Here is a 21,787-nt window from a genome sequence, read left to right as displayed (position 1 = left end):
GGGTTTCAAAACCGCCGGCCTCCTCCACCTTGAACCCAACCAGGCTAGCGATTCCCAAGCGCCACCACTCTCGACAACGGTCTGGGCCTCCCCCGGTTGGCCAGCCTAAGCTGGAGGGCACGCGATAAGACGGACAAGGGCAGCAAGTCATCCAATAGCCTGGACGAGGCGTCAACCCAACAGCGACGCCACCGTTATAAGGTGCTCCTCTCGATTGGCTTTTGACATTCCGCATGAGCAGCAGATGCACGCGGCCTAAAGGCTGCCAAGCAAACACGGCTGTCGGGGTCCAAATTGCGCAAATAAGGCTGCCGATTGAGCGATGGAGGTAAAGCAAACCGGATGGATTCGACGTCCCGTTGCGCGCATGATAATGCTCACTCACGCACGCTATACATGCATGCAGCCGTGGATGAGTGGCCGGCATCCTTTCCTTGTCGTTCCGTTTGCATTATCAGCAAACTGCCTTGCATCTGCCGTGGCGAGCAAATCACCGTTCATGGATTCATGCTTTATCCAGACCACGCACGGGCAACGGAGACAGCCGGTCGATATGCAGGTCTGAAGGATCATATCGGCTTCAACCCCTCCTTTCCTCACCTCTCCTCTTGTGCTGCCTTGATTCTACTGGTTATTACCTCGTTGCCTGGGCTCTATCAGTCATGGGCATATCCATCCCATCTCGGCCCACCCACATCACCACAAAGATAACCAGACTGAGCGAATCAGCAAACGAACTGGGAGCTCACCAAGGGCAATTCGATGTATCACATCTAATACCACATGCCCTGTCCCGAGAGCGTGGGTTTGCGTGGGTAATCACCACTAATACTACTTCGTTTCTATCACCGCTAGCACTCGTACTATGCTAGTTCTTCGGCCTGACAGACAGCTGCCATGTGATGCGATGTGTGCCAAGTAGCAGCAGTATCACCACCGATCAGGTTCAGCCATCACTCAATCTTTCGGTAACACGGCCACTTAAGCTATCAAGCTAGCATCGACCCTCTTCCCTTGGGGACGTTTCTTATGGAGGGGTTGCTGTCTCCCAAAGGAGGAACAAGGGTGATCGATCCACTGCTGACGTACAGAGCATACGCGTCCGAACGCTCAGTGCCGACCATTTACGTATTTGAGTGGTTGAGTTCGCTCCGTTTTCTCGCCAAGGCGGTTTGAACGGAATGTCGTGTTGATGTTTGAGCAAGATTTCGAGACAAGTCGGCCGTGAGAGCCGGCAGGGTGCACCAGAGATTACTAACTGAAGGCTTAGGGTTGGTTGAATAGTACGAGTTACTCGGATACATGTAGGATGTCGGCGCCCATCAACCCCCCCGCGAAAAGACCGGATTAACCGCGTGATTCCATGTCCGAGTGCCCTGTCGATACGTCAGAGATCTCCAGCATGCCGGCAGCGTTAATCGCAGAGCCCAGTGGGGGGTTTTTCGCTCATACATATCCGTACAGTTCAGGGTATCCGTCCATTCAACACGGCAGGATTCCACTCTTCCCCGCTCTCAGAAGTGGGCATTCGTCTCGTGTCTTCTCTTCTCGTCTCGTACACACTGTTGAAATCATGCATGTTTTCTCTGATGACAGATCATGACTTGATCTGTGGAGAGATAGTGCACCTTATAAACGAAGTAATTGCTGTTGTTAGTCGTCGAGCCGGTGGGATAGTCACTCGGCAATATCGCTAGACGACGCGAGAAGTCATTAGCGTCCTGTCAGTGAACCTGTTTAGTTAAGCTTTCCTCATTTTGGGCCCTAGATTTCCTTGTTGAGGAGGGCCATCTCCGCTTGGAAATACAATGCAAACAGAGACTTGCGGTTTGCACATTTGCAGTATCAGCTGCCTTATCGTGTCTGCAATACGCACATGTATGAGGAGAGGGCGAATAGAAACGCCGAAATTGGCTTTGGGCGAAATCTTTGACTATACTTCAGTTTGCTCATAGTCATTTCAGCTGAACAAGGCCTTGGGAATCTCATCCTGCTGCTCCTCACTCCTCTTTGACTAGACGGACCATGAGTCAGTTATATTTGTTTACGAGATGTTTCGAACGACGCTATGGCGTCTAGCTGCCCGCGGTGATTCTCGGCTAAACTGAGACCAAAAGCAAAATACCGTTGGGGTATTCCACATTCAGCTTAACATATAGGATACGAACACGACGAAATGATATCCGAAAGGTGAGCAGATCGAAAGGGAAGGAGTTGTCAAATGGCTTTCGTTTTCACCAATCTTGGGCATGCGACGGAATTATTAGCATGTCGATACCAGTAATCGCCGACTATCATTGCCCCCACGCATAGCGAAAAACTAAAGCCTATTAGCTAAAAGCCGACGAGTCTGGGGACCGCTTCAGCGGAGGGGAAGCGAATGACAGATGCTTACTCTGCAATCAATGTCAAACGACAAGGTACATGTTAGCAGATCAATTGCCGGGGAAGGGCGCGCCAGACCAGCGGCATGATGGCCGATCCAACAATGGGTATCGGGGCCTTTTCTTAAAATAGTATAATATGAGCCTAACATGATGGACAGCAGCTCGAGGTACCGAAAGAGCAGCAGCGATTTGGAATACAAGGAACATACTTTGTGTCGAATCGAATCACATCGCTTGGTGCCAGCCCTATTGAATTCATTCAATCGCGTCAGCCATGAAGATAACGGCGGTAAGCATCTTAGAGGGCAGCACACACATAGATTGGCTGGTGGTTTTTAAGGTTGCTGACGACTCTGTCTTACCCCAGATTTGGGTCTATCCTATCAAGGCCCTCCGCGGCATTCCGCTCCACAATGCCCATCTTGGCCCCCAGGGGGTCAAGTATGACCGACGATTCATGCTCTTCAGGGTCGGCGAGGACGGAGAGTTGGCCAAGATCCAGCTTGACAGGTATCCCGAGTGCAGCCGCTTCATCCAGGAGATTGTCGCCGATGAGATTCATGTACGATACCAGCCTCCGAGAGATCCGTTGGTGTCGCCATGTCCGGAGCAGAGCGTCGTCCTCCGCGTGCCTCTGGACCCTGACGTCTCAGGTCTCGACCGGCAAGTCATCAACCTTCACCAGGGTTTAGTTGACGCTTATCGAATGGGGGCATATTTCGACGAATGGTTCACAGCCTGCTTTGGCTTCCCAACCGTACTTCTCTACATCGGTGACGAGCGTCGCCCGGTCTTTGGAACCTTCTCGCCCAGAGCTCAGCCCGCTGCTCCTGCTGCGCCCCCCGCCAAACAGGGCTGGCTGCCTTATCTGGCCAGCTTCGTATGGGGAGATCAACACGAGCCCGAGCCAGAACCAGACTGGCTGACCTTTTCCGATATGGCCGCCTACCTCGTCGTGACCGAAAAGTCACTCAGTAACGTCAACGCGCGTCTCTCCAGTGGTCCCGTGGATATCGTGAAATTCCGGCCCAACATCGTGGTGGACGGCGAAGGCGAGTTTGACGAAGACTTCTGGGCCGAGCTGTCCATTGGCGGCCGCCCTACCCTAGCCATGACCAAGTTGTGTAACCGTTGTACTTCCCTCAACGTCGATTACGAGACGGGGCGGTTCGGCGAAGGCGAGAAGGGCATGCTCTTGAAGAAGCTCATGTCAGATCGACGGGTCGATACGGGCTCCAAGTGGACGCCCGTTTTTGGCAAGTATGGTTTTCTGGTCGATGGCCTAGACGGAGTTGACGTATCAGTTGGAGACGAGGTGGTTGTGACGAAGAGGACGAGTGAGCGGCCAGTGTGGGATTGGCCGTACAAGGATAAGAAAATTGCTCGCTTCTACCGATATACGTAGATCAGCCGGAGGTTGCCTCTTTTTGATTTGAGTAGCACAACTCTCTGACGCTCAGCCCAAGCGTTGCTCACCCCCTTTTGTCCATCTTGCCTCGAATGAAGGCAAGCAAGAGCAAACTACTGCATCCATCCACATACACCATATGACCTCTGACGCAAGGGACATTGTTGTTACATCACCCGCCAACACGGGGAGATCCCGTCTTTTGTGCCGCGCATGGCACAGAATAGATCACCTCGCACGGCAAATCTTGTATGACGATTCTTTTTTGCCTCTGTCTTCTCTTCCTGCCTGGAAGGGTATCACAACGTTGCGTTCCACAGAAGACGCAAATAAAATAGAATAGGAAAAACAAGCTTCGATCAAATCTCGGGTATTCCTTTAATCTTTCGATAAATCGTAACTTGCAAGCCTCTTCTTCTTCTTCTTCTTCTTCTTCTTCTTCTTTCTTTTTTCTTTTTCATTGATGGCGAACTTGCCAATGTCTTTTTGATCCTTTCTATGAATGGGTATGCATTCTTTCTCCCTTTCTCTCTTGTCTTCTTTAATTGATAGGCTGTAGGTAAACAGCGGACTTTGAGTCGACCAATGGTAATAGTTCCTATCCCTTGTTGATAGTACAGCAATAAAAGGGTATATAATAATCTCCATGTAAAAAAAAATGACATCTTTCTTTTCCAGGAAAAACAGGTAACATCACACATCCAAACCAGCATGTTGCACCGATTTCTAGAGCCCTGAGACTGACTCGCGCCCAGTCTTGCAAGCCCTACCGTTGAATTAGCCGTCAACCTGTACGAGTATGTACTCGTTCAACATGACCGAGAATTACAAAGAATCGTATGACAAGTGGTGTGAGAAATGTAATCATTGCGTCCCATATCTATTTGCTATCTATGAAGTCATGCTCACATCTCCATATTGGAGTTTCCCTTGCCTTACGACAACCAGTCTATCCCTGGATTACTCGCTCGTGAGTTGGCCCTATTATCCACCCATATAATCTCAAATTGCGCCCGTCAACGGTCATGAGAGAGAACGGCATTGTCCAAGTGACAAAAGCAACCCAATACCTAGCCCTTGAAAACAAAAGCAAAGATCGACCAATATCCCAAAAATCAAGACTCCAGCTTACCCAAACCATATGGGAAAAAAGGAAAAAGGAAAGAAAAAAACAAATCAATAACTCTGATGACAAATAGAATGGGGGAAGTAAAGGACTATTACCGCTGAACAAAGCCCCGATCATGAACAGAGGGCCAAAGCTCCGCCTAGCATCTTGTCCTTGTCCTTGTCCTTGTCCTTGTCCTTGTCCTTGTCCATTTCAAACCGGAATGGGTAAAAGGGAAAATACGAGTGCGAAATAAGTCACTGTTGAGCACGACGAGGATGAAGGCTGCCAGGATGTGGCTATAACACCTCCCCGCTTCTGATTCTAGAGGTCGCCGAATCCCGTCGTTGATGCCTTGAAAAGCATCTCATAGGCCCAAGTGTCCACATGCAGAGCGACATCCAGGCAGGGGGGGCCTTGTACAAGCTCATGCTGCGCGTTGCCAAAAAGGGAGTCTGGATGGAGCCGCCCACGTGGGACTTGCAGTCCAGCTGCAAAATCCAAACATGCGGAACAGAGGCTTAAAAATCAGCTTGCAAAAGACGAACATGACCAGGGGCAACCGCTGCCGCTTCTGCAGGCAATGCTGTAAGCAATACTGCAGGCAAATCCAATTCTGGCATTGTAGCCGTACGGCTACCTGCGGTTGTGCATCAATTTGCAAAAAATAGGGGGGAAGATTGGGGTAGATGAAGAACACCAAAGCAAAACTGCTGTTGAGTGAGACATGCAAAGCAAAACAAAAGAAAAAAGAGTTCAAAGAGAGTCGTGATTCGTAGAAGCCGTATCAGTCGAAATGTTACCAGGGAGCTGCTGGCTCGCCAAGGGTGAACAGGTCGTCATAAAAAGCGTTCTAGGCCGTTCTTAAGATAGAATGAAACTGTTGAATGACGTCGGCAGCATCAAAAATCAGGATTAGCCGAGCAGAAATAGAGTCCCCATAGGGCCTGCCATAGGGCTGGTCAATCCGGTGGTTGTTGTGTCAATACCAGTCATTGCTGATTGACCAGCTTAGGCTGCCTGGGTGCAAGGACGGCAAAGATGAAGCTTGCAGTAGGTGCATTCATAGATGGCCCAGTGAGGTCCCGAACGGCAGTGCTGGCAAACCCATTGAACAAGAGTGTTGTCAGACTTGATCATGACAAAGGAGTGAGCGCAAGAGACTGCCATTGTCATAAGGCTTGTTGTTGAGTCGTCGGCTTAGCAGAGCCTTGCGATTGAGTCAGGAGGAGTTACTTGACTATTCGTCAGAAGTGAAGTGCCTGAAAGAGATGGAAACTTTGGATGCTTCTATCAAAGAGCAATAAGAGCCCAAACAGTGTGAAGCCAAGTAACTTTGGCTCAAGAATAGGATGGCTGACACAAATAGACGATATAGAGCGCCTTGTTATAGTTGTCAGACTGTGGCGGCTTACAAGAGATGAAGGCGTCTCTTTAAGTTTTCAACAGTGGAGAGTTTCTTGAAGGATAAAAGCTTGGTGGAAGGTATAAAGCACCGATTTTGCGTGAACAGTCGAGGTGGTATATAAAGTAAATGGTTGAGTGTCGATGGTTGTGAATGATAGACTTGAGGATTGCGAATAGCCGGCTTATATGTAGTGAGCCCGGCAAGAGTTAAGCTATCCGCCTCTGTTTGCAAAAAGCTCCTAGTAGCTCTCCAAAACAGCTACTGCTGGAACGTCAAGGATAATAGACTGAGAGGCACGGGACGGAAAAGAAGGTAGATGCCGCCAAACAGACCGGTGGATTCGAGGCGGAGCGTATGGCCATGGGGTCAAGAGCAGGGGAGAGGGGTCTGTCGATTCGATAAGCCTTGTAAGGCGGGCGTAGGGTTTGGCCTGTCAAGAGTCTGGAGCAGTAGCCCAATGTGCAATAAATGTTATGCGGCAAATTGCGACCAAGTGACGAAACAGCTGCCGGGGTCGGTCTTCAAAAATAGAACAAACCAACGACGTTTGTTTGATCCTCGCAGGCCGGGAAGAAAACGGGGATGCGGATGCGGGTGCCGACAGAGATGCAACACCGGAGCCAGTTCCGGCCGTAAAAAACTACCGAGAGTGTTTCTGGAAGGCGGCGAAGCGGGAGTGCGTTTGACGACAATGAATGGAATCAATCAATGACAGTTGAAGTGAATTGCCGAGCTGCTTGCCACATTGGCCTCTGCAGAGGATGTTGGTAGCAATTCCCACTCACGTTGCTTCCCGCTGGCAGTTTGGTGGCAAAGGTGAAGAACAGATACAGGGATTGTCGAGGCGGAGGGGTAGATGGAGGGGAGGAGGTGGAAGAGGAGGTGGAGGAGGAGCAGGAGGAGGAGGTAGAAGTAGAGGGGTTGAGAACAAGGACGAGGATGATGGTGTAGCAAAGACAAAGGAATGGATAAGGCATGTACTCGTAGACGAGGACAAAGAAAAGAGTGGAAGGGGGCGTGTTTGGTTCAAAGACGTCAAGCAAGGGAGGAATTGGCTGCAGACAAAGCAAGGCCAAGGCAAGGATGCATCAATGCATATGTACCGGCCATATAAAAGGTACCTCCATGCAGTCCGAGGTACACGACTTGGCGCAAGTACTCTGCGTATCTCGAGGTACCTCCCGGATGAGAAGCGAGGCAGGTGCTCTGCAGCGCAGCCCAACTGGCAACTCAGAACCTGAGGCAGCCAAGATCAATGCCTGATAGGCAGAGCGCATCTACCTAAAAGGCTTTGAGGCCATGATGCATCATCGCCTTTGTTGGAATCCTTCTTCTGCACTGCAAGCACTACAAGTGACACGGACGAACGAGTACAGTACTTTGCGAGATCCCCCCCCTGGACCTGCAGTACGGCGACCCGGCGAGATGGAAGGGTAATCAGATCATCTGCATAGCCCTCCTTGCCCTGGCCCCCGGCCCTGGAGCCGTCAACTCCCAAAGCATATGATGCATTCAAACACGCGCGGACGGACCCAACTGTCCGTTTGAACCGGAAAGATCGCTGAGCTACTTGGATGTTGGTCACGCTCCTAGGGCAGCGGGCGATTCGACCGGGGCTAGCAGCCAACAGAGCCGCAGTACAGGGGTGGGAAACATCCAAAACGGTCGGGTCGGACCCCGGTTTGTCAACTTGCTATATCGTCATCACTAGTAGTACTGGGCTCCGTGCGTACGAGTATGCTAGAACAAAACGCACCCCCCTCTGCTCTGAGCTGACCCGCAAGCGCCGCTCAGTCTCCCAGAGGAAGGGTCTGACTTGCCCGGAGACACGGGAGCGGGTTTTCACCCCTGGACCTGTCTAGCACTAGGAGGAACGTGGAAAGACACCACGGGTCAGAGCTACTACAGGTAGTAGTAAGCTAAACTGCGCCCACCTGCGACTCTTGTGGCGGGCTGGCCTAAATCTCGGCAAGAATCCATATTGGTGCTTTTGCTGCCAGATGTTATGCATGGCTGGCGTGTGGTGGTGAGTGTAAACTAAGGGCTTGGGCTGAATTTCCATGGCAGCCACGTCTCGAGACATGCTGATTCATGCTGCAACAGGCTGTGAGGATGTGCGTTTGGGCCTCATGCATGGCGAACCACGTCAACATACGGGTGCCGCCTGTACATGCAAACACAAGACACACCTGGCAGGGAAGCATCTCGCCGGGGCGTTGCGGAACGCCCTGGCAGTCATACTTGATACCTACTACGCACGCATACGAGTATACAAGTCCCCGTGGTCGTATGCTCGTACAAGTCCAGACGTACGACTAATCCCGAATACTCGTACGCCGCATGTAGCCCTACCGGCTAACGGGATGGGGCCGCTCAAGGGAAAAGTTCCAAGCCAGGCCCGTGTTGACTGACACTTGTCCAAGATGGGATCAAGATGCGCCGAAAGCGAAAGTGAGGGTGAGACGAGTGGGCAACAGCCTGTTTGTATGACCATTTACTTGTTCCGGGTGAGCAGTTGCCGCACGTCTGTTGACCATGATGTGTCGTCGCTCTCTTTTCCCTTCCCTCAGCCAGCCCGCAGCCCGGCCCGGCGTGGACCTTGACAGCGCCTCATGTCGGATACTGTATTTAGGGTTGTTCGGGTGGGGTCCTCGCAGGCAGGGCATCGAGTGTGTCGGCGCCGTTTGGAGCCTGGCACTGGGCCGAAGCTGGAAGCAGATGGAGACTTGCGGCCAGCCCTTGGAACAAGACCGAAAACACGGAGGAGGGTGAGGCAGGCCAAGGTGTTGACTGAATCAGTCTTGCTGAATCAGTCCGCGGCGCCATGAGAGCGGTGTGTTTGGTTTTGTGAATGCGTTGTGCGAAAAAACAAGACAAGGTTAAGGCAGCAAGGCGTTCGGCAAAGACTGTCAGACTTACTGGCACCACCACATCTCTCATATGGCAAGGATGCGTCGAGGCTGATGATCTGCTGCTGCTATTTACATGCGGTATAGGCTGGACAAGGCTTCTCGTACATTAGCTGGCCTCATGCATGTGCAGACTTGTACCGTTTCTGCCTGTATGGGGGTAGCAGTTGGGTACTAAGGCGCCCTTTTCCCAGGCGCGTAGTATCTCGAGGTCTGCAGAAGCAGGATTGATGATTGATGAAATGAGTTAGTCCTCCGAGGATGGAAATATTGACCCACCAGCTCCAAGTGCGAAGCGAGAGGCAAGACGTGAAGCCAATGGATGAGGTGTGATTTCTTGGTCTCTTTTTCTCTTTTCCCACCACCCAGGCAGGCTGCTGCTAGTCCACCCCAATCTGGTGGCTTGAGTTGGCCCAGGTACATGTACCCAGCGCATTGGCTAGGTTCGAATGGCAGATGCTGAAGAGAGTAATTCAGCGCCCCAATTGACCAATGGGAGAGCATCGCGCAGTCGCCCAAGGTACATGTACGCCCTGCTGCACTCCATTACTAACCATGGACGAATGGCACGGTACAGAGCACTTGCACTAGCCGTGCGACGATCCCGCCTTGAGGTGCAGAAGCTCGATGCAGCCCTTCTCACCGATATGCAGCCCAGCAGCCAGCCAATGCGGTGCCCTGGAGCCGTTGTTTTCTCACTCAGCTGCTGCTGGAGAGGCGTCTCGCATGCTGTAAATGTAGGCACCGCCCGCATCTCTCCTCCCTGCACTGCTCCTTGACTGCCTGGAGCTTGCCTGGAGCTTGCCTGGAGCTTCCAAGCGAGGGAGCTAGCCATGCAAGGCAAATGCAAAAGAGGCCGCTTTGGGCCCAAAGCGCAGCATCCTGCATAGAAATACCCAATGGCGTTTCAAGACATATCTTTTATTTTCCTACGTGTAAGTTATCACTCTTTGCACGCTTTCTTGCATGCCAGAAGATGCATCGACTGGCCTTGGCATGGATTCAGCCTCGACCATTGTCGTTTAACCTGGCTAAACAAAAAGGGGGGGAAAGACATCCTCATCTCTTCCGAGCTGACTTTTGAAAGCGTCTAACCTACTAGTAGGTAATACCTAACCGCCTGCTTCGGAAGAGCACCTACCTATGTACCTGGTGCCGCGGTCTCTCAGGGTGCTGTCTCAGTCTGTTGCTTGTTTCTTTTTCTTTTTCCTTCTCTCTCTCTCTCTTCTCTTTCCCCCTCCTCGATATGTGCATCCAAGAGCTACAAGGCGTTCTACCTTTTAACCCACCCCCCGTGGCCCGCCATAAGCTGCCTGATGCTCCCTTACCATCCACACCACATGCAAAGCCTACTCAGTACGAGACGTGTGCATGTTTGCATGTGGGATGAATCGTTTGATGGTCAGGGTACATACATGCCATGCTCAAGCAAACAGACAAAACGAAGGACGCGGTTGTCCGGAACCTGGCATCAACTCCCGCGGCCACGGGCAGACATCGGGGAAACACTCCAAGATTGAGTCTAGCGCTCTTGTAATACTTGGTAGTGTGATTCAAACCGTGGACCTGGACGTGCAGTTGAAGCATTGCCCGACGGGCTTAAGTACCTAAGGAGGGCTTACGAAGATGATGAGACCTTGATGCCCTGCAAGCCTTTCATGCTTCATGACAGATTGGTACCTAGGTACTCAAATTAACCTCATCCAACAGGGAAGGAATCCGTACCGTAGCGAGCCTTTTGCCGTCTATCCCAAATGGAGGATGGTACTTCCAAGTACTGCAGGTTGATAACCTGCACGGCGTGCTGCGTGTATGCTGGCAAAAGTACCTACCACTACTTCGCACCTGTAAGGCAGGCACTTCAATTGTTCGTATCGCACATATACAAGTTCAAGGTTCCCAATGCGTGCCGCTGCGCATGGTATTCTCGGCAAGCACAAACAGCTCAACAGGGGGCCTGTTTCCCTACTAGGGATTTTGTTCCAAATATGTCAGCGAAGCCACGGCTAGGCCATTCTGTGACTCGTTCCTTCGTTGCTTCTGGGCAACTGCTGTTTTGGTTCGCCGACAAAGTTCCCTTTTGAAAAAAGGAAAGAGGAAAGGGAAAAGGAGGAGGAAGGAGACAACAAGAGTAGCCCGGAAAGGGAGCCAAAATGAATGATTCGTGGTAAAATGAAATATGATTTTTTTTTATAATTGAAAAGAGCTAACAAATAAACGCACAGGGAAAAGAACAATTGCCCGTTATGAATTAGGCCTCGCATTTTCTCGCAGCTCCTTGCATAGTCCAGCTGGCCATGGTTTCTCCTCATCTTTTCTGTCGCCACCACCACCTTGCTTCTTCTCTTCCTCCTCATCGCCTTGGTCGCATTTGATACGCGCACCCTTTCTCAGTTGAACCGCCATCTCGTCAAATATCATCTTCGCCGCAGCAGAATGGCCAATCATCTCCGCCACCAACCGCCGTCTGTCCTCTTTTTGAAACCCCGCATCGCAAGGGCCAACGCAAACAATCCGCAACCCCTGCCAAGTTGCTTTGCCCAGCTGTCCCGGGTACAAGAGGTGCTGGCCATGGTTGATGTGCAGCACCGCGGACGAGGACTCGTCCGTGTAGTATATGCTTGTGCCAGCAAACGCGGGCGAAAACCCCTCTCCCTCTCCCTCTCCCTCTCCCTCTCCCTCTCCCTCTCCCTCGGCCGCACAGCACGGGGTGCAGCCTTCGAAACCCTGCCCTGGTTCGCGCCCCATGTTACAATGAACTCATCTCACTGTACAACAGGATCGTGCTGATACATGTCCGTGTGGCACTCACACGCTGCCAAACCAGCCGATCTACGATGTGCGCCACAGTCTGCCTGCCGACGGTAGCCTAACGGCTAGTGAATCCTGGCGCCGATTCTGCTCCTGTCACACCAAACCACGTACTCCGACCTCGACGCTTTGTTTTATATACAATTTGTCCTTGTTCGACGCCAGGAATCCAACGCCAATGGCTACGGCATCTATGCTGAGATGCTGCCGTGGCTCCTCAAGTCCCCGGGATGAATCGAGTGCGTATTATCAACTTGGTACGAGCAGGTAATATCGTCGCACTAGCAGCACCACCTGGGATGGCATTGGTGCTTCTCCCACCCCACCTGCATCCTACTCATGGATGCAATCTAGGCCCCTCCATCCATACGACTCTATTTCTCAAAGCATTCAAACACGGCTTGTTGTCCTTGCATGCAGCATACCTGAGCTATTGCCGCGGTCGATATATGACTGCTCTATTGACCCGTATTTCCCATGGTGCCCTGGCTAACCCCTACATGAAGTGTGCAGTCGGCTTGTCTCGTGAGTGCCACATCCGAACTACGCAGCCCAGCCAATCTTTGATGCGAGTAGCATGGCATGCTGAAAAAAACGACTTGTCGTCCTTGCCCACGAATGATTTCCAAACATGACTTATCTTTACAAGGTTACAGGAGGGTAAGCCACTTGCATACGTAACAAGGCGCTCACACCATCACCATCAACCGGCTCGTATGGGCGGCATGACCGGAAGGCATTCCCGGCAGCACCAAGTGTTGCATCCCCGAGAGACAAGCTACTTGTACAAATCAATTGAAGCAATTCACTACTGTGCAATTAGCAGCGGCACATTGACCACCAACCACAAGCTGCAGGGCTAGGTTGATCAACCGTGCAATCATATCTCGAGCAGCCAGCTTATCATCACCAGCCACGGGTATACACTGATCAATAGAATGGATTTCGCAAATGAACGCTACACCATAACACATTGAAGTACGTAGTCCGATGTTCCGAATGCAGCAGCAACCCTGGCCGAGAGGGAGGAAGATGAAATCGGCAGAGAGCAACGGCACTACAATCATAGTCGCATGGGCCTCTTACACTGCTTCTACCATCTCATACCCGGCCCATTAGTCCATGCATTCGACCTAATGGTATGGAGTACGAGTACACACTCTGCTTTCCCGATATCTCCTAGCTAGACTAGCAGCCACGGGATGGATGCGTATAACAGAAGCCCCGATAGTAGTTCCAACGGGCTGTCATAGAGGAGTTTACTCACCGGCCACCGGCCGTCGCATATTTTCTTCGGCTCTCACTTGTTGAATCCTAACCTATGCAGATCTTCGTGCACACGGACGGTACCAGCGCTCAGAATCATAATGAGTCGACCAAGGTGGTTGACCACAGTCCGATGATGTAGCCATCAAAGCATTGGTTCTCAATTCCGGTTGGTTCAAATATTTTCGCACTTACAACCTTACGACGGACTTTCTATCAACCCAGTCCGGCTATCGGCTGACAGGGCCAGGGTCTGACCACCGTTTTACTTGTACGTTATTACCGGACGCATGAGGCCTCTGAATGCTGGATGAAATGATGAAACAGCTCCCATCTATTTATCCTTACCCGCACTAGTAGTCCATCATGTGACTACTGCTGCTGCTGCTGTGGGAGATGAGTTATTTACCCCCAACGCTTCGCATTCCCTGCTTGGTGATCGAGTCATTTGAAGATGATACACCACCGGCAGCTCTGGGTGTACTCGGCATTACTGTACCTGCTCCCTATGAGAGGACACACATCCGAGACCCGAGGATTGGCAAGATTCGCCGCTGATTAGCCCCACTGTGTTGGCTTGAAAAGATGAGAACGGCCATGTCCGTAACACGGCCTTCATCCGACGCCGACGCATAGTCAAGCTTGAAGGGAAACTTGCAAGCCAATGACGCTGGCCGATGGGATGATTTGTGGCCTGTACAAATTCTTATTGCGGGCATAGTGGTATAACCAGCGCCCGTGGACATCAACTTTTATCTGCGCCATGTGCGCCGTGTTGGTTATATTACGGGGTGACGGCTCTTACATCAAGCCCCGTTGCCGCTGAACATGGCCCCTTGCAATATACCATACAGCGCTGGCGTTTTAATAGCCTCGCTTGCTGTCTATGCTTGTACTATGTTTTGGACATCTCGAACTGCTAATTCCCGCTTTGTAAGCAGCCAGGCTCGGCATTTTTTCCGATTTCAATGATGTTTCGTTGCGCGGCACAAGCCTCCTGGAACATGATGAGCCGGAACATGTCAAATGCAGTCAGTTAAACTATTGAGATTTGAAGTCAGGAGCAGGTGCCCAAGTTGGCGAAGCTCTTTGCGTCATCTAAGATGCGTAGCCTGAGTTCTGACTTGTCCTACGTGTGCATGATGGGCAATCGCAAAAGCAAGCCGTTGTCCCATTTGATTTGGCAGATGGGCCATCTCCCATAACTGACAGTGGATAGCCATTGGTAACGCGGTAGAATAGTATTCTAGAAGACAACATCTGGGGTATTCTTAGACACGAACGGAATCCCGGCTAACCACTCTTGCTTTCATAGCACACGTCGCCGATTCCCCTATTCACCACGTCGCCGGCTCGGCGTTTATGAAAACAGGGCAGAAGCTATCCATCAAGGTACCTACTAGTCTGGTCGGCAACCCTACATGTATCTCAGCTCGTTCGCCAGCGGCCGGCGGATTTCTGCTTGAAAGCCGACATGACGTACGAAGGTGTATGTGTAGTACTACTGATTTTCTACCACATCGCAAAGCAAGGGGGGGCTTCTGTGACAAATGACAAAGCTCGACGACCCGATTACTCCTTTCAGATCCCATTTCTCAACGCGATTCTTCCAAATGCACCGATATGCCATCCAAGGCCGACGCAGTTGTAGTGCTTACCAATGCGGACAAAAAGAGCACCAGCCATGGGATTTTGCGCATTCAGATACAAGCAGGGCTTAGAAGATGCATATATTTGATGCAGCGCCAAGTCTAGTAGTCTGCTGACTTGACCTGTCAGCAATATGAAAGAAGTGCCGAAGACCACGTGCTGAACCATGGAAGCACCGCCAAACAGCATGTCGAAGATGGGATGGCATGCCACTGCTCCGTACGGAGTACATACTCATTAATTCCAAAACCTATCCGCCCTACCCGCAAACACAAGTACGAGTACTTTGATGTCACACCCCCCAGGCGGCCGCTCCGGATTCCTGGATGGGTATCATGGACTACTGCAAGTTTGGTCATGCTACCAGCACCGCTGCGCCGGCACGCTAGACATGGTCCTGAAAGCGCTAATGCGCCTCCTCCCGTGTCCAAGTTCCTGGGTCTGCTGTTGATTGGGAGCAGCTTTTGCCATCTCTGGACGGTGAGACAAAACATCCTCTAGGATGTTGTACCGAGCGCGTCTTCGAGGCCGCTGGTGGTGGGAAGCCCGCTCGAAAAGTGTCTGCCTAAATCACTCACAACTTGGACCCGTTTAAAGCGGTGATGTGAGTGAGGCTTGTGGTGGGCGGCAGGGATTTTTCCATGTGTTGATGGCTTCGTGCATGACTTCTGACTGTCAACGATTGCTATTAATGGTATTACTGCTCCGCTGCCATTACGTTTTGATGCCAGTTGTGGGGCCGCGCTCTCATGATTATGAGAGAAATGCTTACTGTAATGGTTAGAGACAAATCATCTTCATATACGCCCTCAGGAGGCATGACATAACATCATGTACATGTCTTCATGCTGGCCCACTCACGCCAAGACAATTGAGAGAGCATCATTACGAAATAATTTGTTGGTCTTTTGTATTACCAGCACAATTTGATTTAATCGAAACAAACACCATCTTGAAGAGAAACTGTCATCTATTGGTTCAAAAAGAAAGACCGAAAAAAAGAAAAACAGCCTAAACGTGCCGAGTTTCTACCTTCTATATGCAAACACCCCCTCCCCTTTCCCTGTAACTGTTCCATATCCCTGATCCCAGAGAGACATGAACAGAAGAAAAAAAAAAAGCCCCCTATCTACAAATGCTGTTATTCCCGATTGCGCATCAGGACATCTCACTTTGACACATGGCATGGCGTTCTCCCACTTCGATCCCGATTAACGCGCGCGCGCCATACCATGGACTACCGATCCTTCGTTCGTCAATCAAAGAACCCCGGGCCCTGACACGGCGACTTCTGACATGTCACAATGGAGGCTGAACCAGAACACATGACATTGAGCGTTCTTGCAGCATTGGGCGGCTGCGTCGGCAAGCTTCAACGTCATGCGCTGTCTGTTTCGACGCCTCTTAAACAAAGAAATCGTCGTCAAAAGTAGAGTCCGAGATGGAAAACCGCCCGACAGCCCTAGGAGGCTGTGTTATGTATGGGTACCCCGGTAAGGATAGAAAACATCCTCACATCCCTGGTGGAACAGGAGGAGAAAAAGAAAAGAGAATCAAGGTTATTCTGAAGCCAGGGAATCGCTGTCACACCCCCACCAAGGATGACCGTGTCGCGCCTTGTAGGGCTAAACTATCACGTATCAAGGCATCAAACGGGGTTGATAACGGGGCCCTCAGGATCGGGGATAGGAGCAGCTTCATCGTCGATAACTGCACAGCTGCTTTCGCCGTTGCCAGCATCAGCAGATGACATATCCCTTACATGGGTAGACTTCATTTCCAGGCCCCCTTCCTGATCGCTTCCCTGTCTTTCGAGCTCTTCAAAGGTGAAGGCATCCGACAGGTTGATGGCCAGGAAAGTCTTTGGCAATTTAACCCTGTGAATCATAAACATGTTAGCCGCCACAGTTTCTTGATAGGAACTCTTGACAATCCAAAATGGAGGGGGGGTGAAGGGGGAACAAAACATACTGATTGAATTTGGCACGTAGTGTCTTGATCACCTGCAGCCAATCTAGATGGGGCGTGAGACTGCGTCGCGGCGCACATCCGATGCAGTGCCGGCTATCAAGCTGAACGTGCAAGGGATCAAAGACATGGCACCCAGGACTGATGGTGATGCGAATGCTATAAGCAAAAGTGGGCTCGTCGCCCTCCTCAGGAGGCGGGTTCACTTCCGATTCATACAGCTCAAAGCAAATCTGCGAGAGATAATCCAGCTCAGGGATGGTGCTGCGGCTGATTTTTGTCTCGATGCCGCCCTCGATGATACAGTTGAGCAAGGTATAGATGTGCGACTCCTTGGTGAAGTAGAAGAAGGACTTGGCGTCGTTGGAGGCCTGCATCTCCTCCAGATCCTGGACAATCTCCTTGAGGAGCGGCAGGGATGTCAAGAGCCCGATTTCCAGCTTCTCGCTATCCGAAATGCCGTACTCCTGCGGGCAGATGAAATCGAAGAGAATCTTTGCCAGCCGGTACAGCTCCTGAAGCGGTTCGTTCCGCGGGTCCGTCTTATCCGCGCCGCTATTGCTCTTGTACAGCCTAAAATACTGCTCAGGGGGCGCCTCGTCACTCATGTGGCGAAGGCCATTGAGAAATGATCTTCGCCGGAAGAGCTTCCGGACTGTTGCCGACCGGTTGGAGCTGTCTGTCTTGTCTGAGTTGTCGGGATTTGCCCCAGCGGCCTTGCCCTCCTCCGCCGCCCCTTTGTTGGCGCCGGCATCCTCGCCGTCCTTTGTTTTACCATCTTTGACGCCATATTCTTCCTCAAGCATGCTCCTCGGCGGGGTAAACACCCACTCCAAGAACTGCCGGTTATGCAAGGCGTCGAACTTCATCGTGTCGTAGAGCTCAGAGATTTTGCTGGGATCCACCTTCTCTGCATCGCAAAACTCCGTAAACAGCTTCTCCCACCTCTCCCGGAAGAGATCCGCGTCCTCTCCGCAACACCATCTGGGCTGGATGTTGGTGACTGCGTTAGCCTGCGATAGTGCTGACGAAAGCGACGAACTGGATCCCTCCCCAGTGAGCTTCTCGCTACTAGGATTGGAGATGGCAGTAAGGGACGTGGCAGCGTTGCTGTTGTTGTACAGTTTACCGTAGTTGTACTGCATCACTCGTCGGTGGAAGTTCATCAGCTGAACGACTCGGTTCTGCACCTCTGACGGCTCGGGCATGTTTTCAGGCCACGCGAACTGGGCCGGACGTTCATTGCCCTCGCGCAACAGCCCCTTGAGCTTCTTCTTGACTTTGTCCGTTTCATCCTTGGCGGCATTAGAGTCATCCAAAAGGTCCTTGCGGATAGTGATGAAGTCTTCCGGCAGCTCTTTTTCGCCTAAAAAGGAGCACGCCCAGATCTGTGCGCTAGCAGTGACTCGCCTCTCGGAGCTGCTGTAGATGTGGACCTCGTCGAGGATGTCCCTGTTTAGCAACATCAAATCATTGCGCATGTTCTCTCCCAACTCTTGCGACTGGTACCTTGCCGAATGGGTCGGCTCGCCACCCCACTTGACAATGAGCTGAAGTTTGTCGAGGACTAGGCTCTCTTCCGCGGCGGTAAACTTCGACATGGTGACTTCTGAAACTGAATCATGACGTTTGGATGATCGCCCCTCAGCTTTATCTACATCGCCTCCAGGGGCCAGGGGCGTACTATCGCCGGTTTCGGCTGGCTGGGGAGCTTCCTCGTCTTCCGGCACTGGCTGCTTCTTCTTCTTGCGGAACATGGGCTTGATCTGGACCTTGGTTCCAGCCCAGCTCCCCTTTTTAACAAGGACATTTCTCAGAGATCTAAGCTTTTCTCGGTCCTCAACGCCTTGGATGTAGGCAACATCCACAGCCTGTATCACGCTCGCCAAGGCAGGCTCTCCAATAAGGAGCACTTCCTCCTGGTGGCCCTTGAGAAGGTCGATGAAAGGCTCGGTATGGAAAGTAAACTTGTACTTTTGCTTGGGAGTCCTGTCTGCATGCCTGATTACTGAAACCATGCCCTTCAGCTTCCACGAGTGCTTTGGAGGGGGAGGGGGAGGTGTAGGTTCAGCCACATCTTCTTCTTGTGGTGCTGGAGCAGCGGGAGACTGTGATGCATCCTTGCTAGACCTGGGAGTTGACAAGATGCTCGGCGACAAGACATCCGCGGACAGCGGGAGTAGTGGCTGTGGTAACAAGGGGCTCCCTGCCGAGCTCTGGCCAACAGACGTTTTCGCGCTCTCTATGGTTGGCGATGCCGTACCGCTAGGGGGGACTAGTGCCGACTCAGCTTGACTAGGTTGTTCAGCTTGCGCTGTGCTGTTATTCGGCTTCACCGCAGATGTCGGCTGGTTGGTCGCAACCCCGCTGGTTGTTGTAGCTCCTGTTTGTTCGTGTTCGGTAATTGTCTGTCCTGCCCTAGCGATGGGGTCGACATCCGAAGAAGGCGCAGGAGAAGCAACCGGCGGTGGTGTTATGCCGCCACGGCGAATCCTTTCTTTGATGAAGACATCCTTCAGAATGCTGGCGCAATGCTCATAATAGTCCTCATTGTCCTTGACAAAGCTCCAGCCGTTGACGTCAATGACATAGCTCTTCCCCGAAGCTCTGAGCAAATCAAACCCACAGACCCTCTGTCCAAAGGCGGTCGAAATCTTGCGGGCAATTTCTCGTTCCTCCGCGCCGAGACTCGTCACATAGCGCAGCTCCTTGCCGTGCGTGTTTCGTCGAACGATGCCATCGACAACGGGCGACTTGCGGGTTTCCGCATGGCAGTACTGAGGGCCAACAGTGTATGCTTTGACGTCTTCCGCATTGTCCACTTCCATAAAGCTTTCGTAGATGTAGCTGCCTTCGGGTTCGGAAATCGCCCTGGGGACGTTTAGTTCGGGGATGTATTCAGAGCTCTTGTTGCCAACTTTTCGGAAGAGTTTTCGTGCTCCTCCACCAGAGCTCTTTGGGAAGTAGATGATGATGTTGTGATCCTCGCCGCTAATTGGTTTCTCTACGAAAGGTTTCTTGAGAAGGGCTCCATCGACACTGAGAACGTCTCCCTCATCCAGAAGCTCAACCTTCGTTGGCGGCGGAGTGTTTTCGGGGTCCGCAGGCTCCAGTGTCACTCCGGACACTTCCTTGATATATTTTGACATTTCGGGAGTAAGAACCTTTGGGCCACCGTCTCGTGTCACTTCCACGCGTTGTGGCGTAGGAACTTGTATCTTATCCAGCAGACGCAAGCACGCACGCCTGTCCCAGAGAATCTTTTGCATCGGCACATCGTTGACACAGAAGGGCTTCCTCGTCTTTATATATGCAATGGCCTTTTCCAACGGAAACCCATCAGAGTAGAATGATATTAAATAGTCACTGAAAAACTGTTAGCCAACATTGCGTGTTCTGTGGTTCGTTGCCTTTGTCATCTGGTTGATACGCCAAGGGGATCATGCCACTATCCTCTTTACGCTGACCGAGAAGGGAATTGCTCACCACATTGGCCAATTCTCAACCTCTATACGAAAATTTTTCTGTCAGTACCACCATCCTTTTCAAGAAAAACTTATAGACGATCTATCTGGATTTTTTTTTCTCCTAGTCTCAGGCTGGGGAAATCTAAGAAATGTCATACCTTCGTCGAGAATGGTTTTGTCGCCAAAAACCACAACATCGAACTCGCGGTTCGCTATAAGGCGATTTAGAATATTCCGACTCGGCTTGCTTCTGGCTTTGATATCGAGAGCGCATATGCCAATGACACCTAGCGGCGCAGGTTTGGCTGAAACATAGTCGTCAGCTACTTTTTCAAGATCCAACACGGGAGATTTGCCGATCGACAATCGAGATCACACGAACCTTCTTCCTTCTCTCGATAGTGCGGTCCTCGTTCGCTACTTGGGCTCTGGCTGCTGTATGCAGTGCTTCCACTGAATCGTCTCTTTGCTCTACTCCGAGAGCGATCGGGCTGGCTGCTTCTCATAGTGGTGGTTTCGGATCGTTGATTTCGCCTAACGAGATCGAGATGCGGCGGTTGCGAATCTCTAGCTGCCAGGCTGTGATTATTGGGAGATCCATGTCCCGATTGGCTGCCTGAAGAGGTGGTCACGGTGACGCTGGACAAGGCGGGCTCTGGCTGGGCCGAGGCCGCAGATGGCCCTTTCCCGGACGACATCAGAGTCGGTACCGATCGGGGTGGCGGTCCTTGATCAGACGCTGGATTGGATTGGGATGGGCTGATGATGACGCCACGTGCTGAGGCCAATGAGTATAGCGATGTTCCCGACAGACGTTTCGATCGAATTGAATGAGAATCTGAAAACGACGACTTGGTAGTCAGGGCAGGTTCGGGGAGAGATGAGTGGTTGACCGGAACATCTGGGTTGGGGCGCATGCGAGGAGTATCGTTGTCGAGGAAGACCTGGTTCTGCTGAGATTCTCCCAGATAGAGTTCCTCGGTCAGGGCTTCAGAGGCGACCGATTGACGTCGACTGTAGGAACCCATCGATCGAGCACCCTTGAGAAAATTGGACGAGTGAGGGCTGCTAGAGAAGCTAGATCGTTCGGCGTGGACATCGGAGGTGCCCGGCTCGGCATAGCGGCTCTTGCTGCTGACTGAGCCCGTGAACGAAGAAACCGACACGCTGCGGGATTGCCTCGATGGCTGGGACGGCAAGGTGTACGGCGACGAATTGGCGGCGCTGGCGTCGAAGGAGGCTTCCGACGGCGGTGGCAGCGGAGCCTCTTCGCTGGCCATGGCGGAATCGCTGAAGCTGGCACTCAAAGGGTCCATGGCTTTGGACGGTGGCGGGCGGCTTGCCAGCAAAAAGAAGCCTTGGATGGGCTGGCGGAGGGGAGTAGTCTATCGACTAACGGTCTGGA

At 51.8% G+C, this 21,787-nt stretch overlaps 5 protein-coding genes across 5 annotated transcripts; 2 read left to right on the top strand and 3 right to left on the bottom strand.

Moving 5' to 3' along the window:
- Positions 1-2,661: 2,661 nt before the first annotated feature.
- Positions 2,662-3,792, top strand: TRIVIDRAFT_54265 (uncharacterized protein; the record flags this gene model as incomplete). The annotated part of the gene is made up of 2 exons (XM_014100997.1): positions 2,662-2,676; positions 2,755-3,792. The coding sequence occupies 2 exons, from the start codon at positions 2,662-2,664 to the stop codon at positions 3,790-3,792; spliced, it is 1,053 nt and encodes a 350-aa protein (XP_013956472.1).
- An 817-nt stretch (positions 3,793-4,609) lies between these two features.
- Positions 4,610-5,428, top strand: TRIVIDRAFT_60884 (uncharacterized protein; the record flags this gene model as incomplete). Its single annotated transcript, XM_014100996.1, has 3 exons — positions 4,610-4,765; positions 4,995-5,004; positions 5,277-5,428. The coding sequence occupies 3 exons, from the start codon at positions 4,610-4,612 to the stop codon at positions 5,426-5,428; spliced, it is 318 nt and encodes a 105-aa protein (XP_013956471.1).
- Positions 5,429-5,914: 486 nt separating this feature from the next.
- Positions 5,915-6,079, bottom strand: TRIVIDRAFT_28110 (uncharacterized protein; the record flags this gene model as incomplete). Its single annotated transcript, XM_014100995.1, has 1 exon — positions 5,915-6,079. The coding sequence occupies one exon, from the start codon at positions 6,077-6,079 to the stop codon at positions 5,915-5,917; it is 165 nt and encodes a 54-aa protein (XP_013956470.1).
- Positions 6,080-11,464: 5,385 nt separating this feature from the next.
- Positions 11,465-11,968, bottom strand: TRIVIDRAFT_221529 (uncharacterized protein; the record flags this gene model as incomplete). The annotated part of the gene is made up of 1 exon (XM_014100994.1): positions 11,465-11,968. One exon carries the CDS (start codon positions 11,966-11,968, stop codon positions 11,465-11,467), a length of 504 nt encoding a protein of 167 aa, XP_013956469.1.
- Positions 11,969-16,742: 4,774 nt separating this feature from the next.
- TRIVIDRAFT_132193 (uncharacterized protein) lies at positions 16,743-21,317 on the bottom strand (the record flags this gene model as incomplete). Its single annotated transcript, XM_014100993.1, has 5 exons — positions 16,743-16,824; positions 16,919-20,281; positions 20,402-20,423; positions 20,541-20,687; positions 20,765-21,317. Coding segments are annotated over 5 exons (4,167 nt in total), but the record flags the coding sequence as incomplete, so codon positions are not given.
- Positions 21,318-21,787: the final 470 nt, after the last annotated feature.

The sequence above is a fragment of the Trichoderma virens genome (assembly GCF_000170995.1).
Source record: "Trichoderma virens Gv29-8 chromosome Unknown TRIVIscaffold_6, whole genome shotgun sequence".
NCBI lineage: Eukaryota > Fungi > Ascomycota > Sordariomycetes > Hypocreales > Hypocreaceae > Trichoderma > Trichoderma virens.
Note: the sequence above shows the minus strand (reverse complement) of the source record. Positions and strands in the feature narration are given on the sequence as shown.